This window comes from Vigna umbellata, chromosome 11, assembly GCF_029865625.1.
Source record: "Vigna umbellata cultivar VRB3 chromosome 11, Vumbellata_1.0, whole genome shotgun sequence".
NCBI classification, from domain to species: domain Eukaryota; kingdom Viridiplantae; phylum Streptophyta; class Magnoliopsida; order Fabales; family Fabaceae; genus Vigna; species Vigna umbellata.
In genome coordinates this window covers 25617998-25623503 of record NC_142175.1, presented here as the reverse complement: position 1 = coordinate 25623503, position 5506 = coordinate 25617998, and the positions used below count along the sequence as shown (strand labels likewise).

Here is a 5506-nt window from a genome sequence, read left to right as displayed (position 1 = left end):
ATATGATTTTTTTAACTCACGTGATATTTTAAAACTAAACGGAAGCGAAAAGTTATTATAATTTTTTTTGTTACAGTTGCGATATTAGACAGTGTTAAGAGAAACCATTAAAAGCGCAGACGATTGATTGACTGTGTATATCGGTTTATTGTCTCAATTGGACAATTACATTTTCATCCTTGGATTTTCGTGAATATTTTAAAAGAAAGCGCTTAAATAAAAAATAAATTAATGATTACCCAAAATTCATTTTTCCATGATTATCATAATTATTACTTGAAAAATAAAAGGGTAGGTAGGTAGGAGTATCAGAAAAAAAAAGATATTTTAAATCGGGGAAAAGAGTAACTTTCAAAATATGCTGCAAAGTGGCCCACAGTATATTTATGCATGGATATAACTGCCAATTTATAAAGTCCAATCCTCCCCTTCTGGATAAAGTTAAGTTATATTAAATATTAAAGTGAAAAATAAAAATACACTACAAAAGAGGGAATTTACCAATACACCCATTCCTTTCAACCCAACACAATTTTTACGGTCCACCTCATTCACACTGGAAAAAAACCTCATGTTGGCAAGGCTAACCTCACCCCTACTCCTCCTCCTTCTCATGTGAACCCAAAATTAGCATCATTATTTTCATAACCCTAAATATCCCATTCCAACAACACAAAACCCAAAATAATACAAATAAAAATAATAAAAAGACAAGAACAAATTACGATAATCACAAAACACATTGAACCCCAACCCTCGATCTTACTATATCACTCCAATCTTCGCTTCTTCACATCAGAGATTTCAGCGACCTTGCTTTCACAGGCTTCCTCGTTCTCTTCTTCCCACTATCGTCCTCCACCACCATCTCTTCTTCGTCATCGTCATCATCCTCCACATAATCAATAATCCCCTCATTATCCATCTCAGAAACCGACCCACCACCAACTTCACCGCCACCCGCATTATCATCACCGCCACCACCCGACTCCGCCATCGTCGAATTCTCAGTCCCAACCGCATTATTCTTGCTACCTTCCCCGTTCCTCTCGCCCCTTCGTTTCCTCCACGATGGTCCGAACCCAGAATAGTAGTAGAATTCATACGGGTTCGAGCTGGCCGCAGCCGTTCCCGCCGCCTTCTTCCCCGCGCCCCGAGTCTTCACGCGGCGAGTCCCACCTTGCGATTTCTTACTGGTGTAGGAAGCCAGCACAGACAAAGACAAATGCTGCTCGCAGAATGATTGCCCTTGCTTGGCTTCGTTCTTACATGCCCAACCCTTCTCGTCAATCCCTTGGCAAGGGTTCAACACAGTGGCGTCGAGCCGCGCCACCACCTTATCATTATCATCATCGTCGTCAACCACCGAGGCGCGTTCCGTTTTCATGGAGGAGACGCTGTGACGACGACCACGATAACAACGATAACGATAAAAATAATAACAATAACACCACCCGGATAACCATATGCATGAGAACGATAAACAAAAGGAGAATAATAAATAATTGGAAAGAAAATCTAAAGAATTTGAGTTTGTGTAAGAAAAAAAAAACCCTAACTCGGTGGGGATTACGTGCGTACCTCTGAACGGCGGCGAAGGAATGGGCATTGTCGTTTGGCGCGGTGGCGTGGTCGAACTGGAGAGAATGAAGAAAGGGGAATGGTGAAAAAGGAGGGAGAGATAGAGATAAACCTAATTGGGAGTTAGAAGCGAAGAAGAAAAGGAGGAGAATTTAGCGTGTGTGAAGAAAGGGGAACCCTAAGAAATGGAAGAAGAGGAAAACCCTAAAAGAGAATAGATCTAAACGGAGAGGGAAAAAGGAGGAAAAGGAATGGAAGGAAGAGATTGGAAGAGGAAGTAACTAACCTGGAAGGAGTCATACTGAAAGGGGATGACATCCCATGGCGACTGGTTCAGCTGGCACACGTGCGTCTCCACCGGAACGGAACCACCTTCTACACTGCACGACGACGAGAACAGAAGAGGGGAAAGCTTCGCGTTCTTGCGGATCCTCATCACCCAGATTTTCTCTCACTCCGATAGATACCTTTACGATACACACATATATGGATTCTCTGCAATCTCAGAGGAATGGAATGACCATCGAACACTGTTTCTTTCTCTTCTCTTCTCTTCTCTCACAGATCTCACTCTCTCCCTCACCTCCACGATAATCAGGGTTTTTCCTTCGTCTTGCTTCCCCTTCCATTCATATGTTTCTGTTTCTTTTTCCCTCTTACCATTTTACCCTTAGGTTTTTTCCTTATTTACTTCCCCAAAGCAACCCCTGCCGCTACCCACAACCACGTCACTCTTCGTTGTCCAAACCCTATTTATTTATTTCTTTTTCAGGATTCATCACCTACACACACTCCCACCGTTATATCCCCTGCATCCCCAACCGTCCACCCTCATCAAAAACAAAATGTCCATAGACTGCATACATATACGTGTTCGTTTACCATAGCATTAACAGTGAAAAAAATAAATGTTTTAATATATTACATAATTTTTCTTGTGATTTTCTCTGTATGTGGTAGGGGAGTTAGAATTGAAGGCGCGTATGTTAGACGCAGGAAATCATGTAGGAGTGGCCAACAGGAGTGGCCCACAGGAAAATTGGCTGGACCATTGTACTTGATTGGGTCCCATTTCAGCCTGAAAGATGAACGGTTCTGATGATGAAAAAAAAAACGGAACTAATAGAGTTAAGCTGCATGAAAAGTTTAAACTTTGGGGTATCTGATACCAAAAACAAAACACCTTCATCTTTGCCATTGCAACACCAGATACGTGGCACAAAACCTCAGCTCTTGCCCACACAATTATAGAACATGTCTTTTATCGCCAATTTCCTCTTTCCTTTCTCATTTAATCAATTTTTTTTTCATTTTTTCTTTTTTCAAAAAATTTAAAACAGTTGGTGAATTTATTCAAACCCCAATGGTCTCTCAATTCAGAGTGTAATCAAAGCTTTCACCTTTTAGCATGCCCAAATGCAATAAGAATTGGAACTAAATAAATAAATAATTTACAAATAATTATAAAAAAGGACCATTTTTCGGTTCTCTGTCTCTGGAGTACTATTTATTATACACGAGCTGTGTGATCCGAGCCATTGCAAGTGTATGGCATTATATGTATATATCTGATCCTTTTTTCTGTAAAAATGACTAAACATAAACACTAGTTTGTGGGGCACACGAGATGAAAAGAGTTGCAGCCAATTTGTGCAGCAGGTGTGGGTAAAGACTAAAAAGAGTAATATAATAGAAAGCACACACTTTTTTTAATCTCTTTTTCTGTCTCTCTTTTCTTCCTCAGTCTCCCCCAATAATTAAAAAACAAAAAACAAATTCTATAACTCTACTTCTTCCAACCAGCCTTCTACGTGTCTGCATCATACAACATCTTACTTCATCATATACATTCTTTTTTCTCATACCTACAAAATGTATCCTTTTAATACCAGAATAGTATATTTGGCTTAGTTCATAAAGTGATTTTAACAATCATGACGATAACATTTGGAAAGAGATCCGTATACCAAAAAAATATACATGCTTTATTTCAGAAACAACAAAGAAATTCCATTATCCAAAATAAAAACATGACAACTCTTCCACGTACAAGTTCATATGTGTGCAACCTTATATATAATTACCTCAGATCTTTATTTTGAGATATTATAGGTTTGTCACTGCAAATATTTCATTTTAACTATATTTAGTAATCAAAATTAAACTTAATCAAATTAATCTTAACCTGATTAAGGTTTGCTATTCTCAAGAAAATAAGGAATTAAGAACAGTACTTCTTAACACGTCTTACAGTATACGATTCACTTGAATTTGTTTTCTGTTTCTTATTATGGTTCTGCATGTCAACACTGAAGATGCAGAGGTTGGTTTTTGGTCTATGTAATTGCACAGAGATGTCCCTGTCTGTTTTTTAGTTCTCGTTTTTTGCTATATATATAACTTCTGCCATGGTGCTGCCTGATCTCACTATTTATCCATCTAAAGAAACAGGGTTTCTTCTCTGTTTGTTTTATTTTGACCATAATTTACATGCGCAGAATAGGATATGCTCTTTTACTTTCTCTTCCTATATATTAGGAAGCTAATCAGGTGGAGACTTCCACAATTTCCCAGGTACAATTTTCATTTTTTGCACATTTTCTTGTACTGATGATGGTGATAATAATGATGTTCTAGAGAAAACACGAAAGCTGTTCACTTCAGCAGTCGGCACTATTTCTAGGATCTCATGAACTTCCTGGCAGCAGATAACATCCACAGAAACACCAAGAATTCCATAAATTTCACTTCTGTTGTTTCTGTTTATAGCTGTAGAAAATACTATGCAAGAATAGAAAAAACAGAGTTTTATGTGGGTGCTAGTTTACCATACAGATTAAATATAAGTTGAGAAATTGTGGATAGTAAAAAGAATAACCAAAGCTGAACACGAAAATTATTGGTAAATATACATATATAGTTATTCTAAGCTCAGAAAATTTCTCTATTTGCTATTGTTTGTATGTAAATGTGTTTTCATTTTCTTGTTTCCTTATCCCAGAGATAACACAAATAAACACGTTCTGTGTCTTATCTTATTCAGAAGCAATGATGGACGATGGAATATGAAGGTTCAAAATAAACAATTTCAAACCCTAAGTCCGGTATATGACAGAAAAACATAAGGAAATAATGTGCTTCAAGTTTAACCCTAAACTTAGATAACCCATACAAAAACACAGGTTATAAGCAAAACATATGTTTGAATATAAAGAGATAAACACAGTGGATTATAAGTAATGAATAGAGGTGGTTAAAATAAGATGTTTTGTTAAAAAAGAAGAGTACTGGGTGTCAGATAGCTTGGTAACAAGAGGCTATGGTTATTAATATATTTCTCACACAAATTGGTGTTTGATGCTTGTATCTGGGAACATTTTGTATATTTTTTACACTATCTGCTTGTGATGTATAATGATGAGTAAAAGGAATACATAATCACAATTATCGGTACTTTTTATCATGTAAAGTTGCAACAAGAAGAAGTTCATTTGCATTAGCCAGAAACTGCTAGATATTGTAGCAACCAAGGAGAGTTTGAAGTGCATTTTTTAACATATTTTGTAGCAACCAAAATCTGAGACAAAAACTTTCTTCTTTTATTAACCCCACTTACCAAATGGATGCAAAAGTAGCAGGGCAATGGCAGAGTCCTCAGTCTTCAACTTGGCTTGCAAAATAACACTGATTTGCTTTGACTGCCAAAACATGTGCTCTCTGGGACCTTTTTCTTCTCATGAGAACCTCTCTGGGTGTTCTTACCCACACACCCTTCTTCTTTACCCTTGTGCTTTCACATGCAATTGCTTCAAAGTAGTGTTTGTTGTAAGCAGCACTTCTTAACATATGATTAACAGATTTGAGTGTATGTTGAAAGAGTAATGTTTATCTTTTGGGCAAGGGAAACAGTGGATTCATAAAAGGA

General features: G+C 37.4%; 1 protein-coding gene across 1 annotated transcript; it reads right to left on the bottom strand.

The window, feature by feature from the left end:
* Window positions 1-416: 416 nt before the first annotated feature.
* EDA8 (Putative membrane lipoprotein) lies at window positions 417-2249 on the bottom strand. Its single transcript, XM_047317227.2, has 3 exons — window positions 1868-2249; window positions 1582-1637; window positions 417-1397 (listed from the first exon to the last, which is right to left on the bottom strand). Exons 1-3 carry the CDS (start codon window positions 2015-2017, stop codon window positions 791-793), a joined length of 813 nt encoding a protein of 270 aa, XP_047173183.2. The 5' UTR covers window positions 2018-2249; the 3' UTR covers window positions 417-790.
* Between the last annotated feature and the right edge of the window lie 3257 nt (window positions 2250-5506).

Excerpts from the sequence above, each read along its gene's own strand:
- EDA8 (XM_047317227.2), bottom strand. The coding sequence starts at position 2,017 with ATGAGGATCCGCAAGAACGCGAAGCTTTCCCCTCTTCTGTTCTCGTCG. Across the intron at positions 1,638-1,867 it reads TTCAGTATGACTCCTTCCAG|TTCGACCACGCCACCGCGCC; the intron begins GTTAGTTACTTC and ends CATTCTCTCCAG. Across the intron at positions 1,398-1,581 it reads TCCTTCGCCGCCGTTCAGAG|CGTCTCCTCCATGAAAACGG; the intron begins GTACGCACGTAA and ends TCGTCGTCACAG.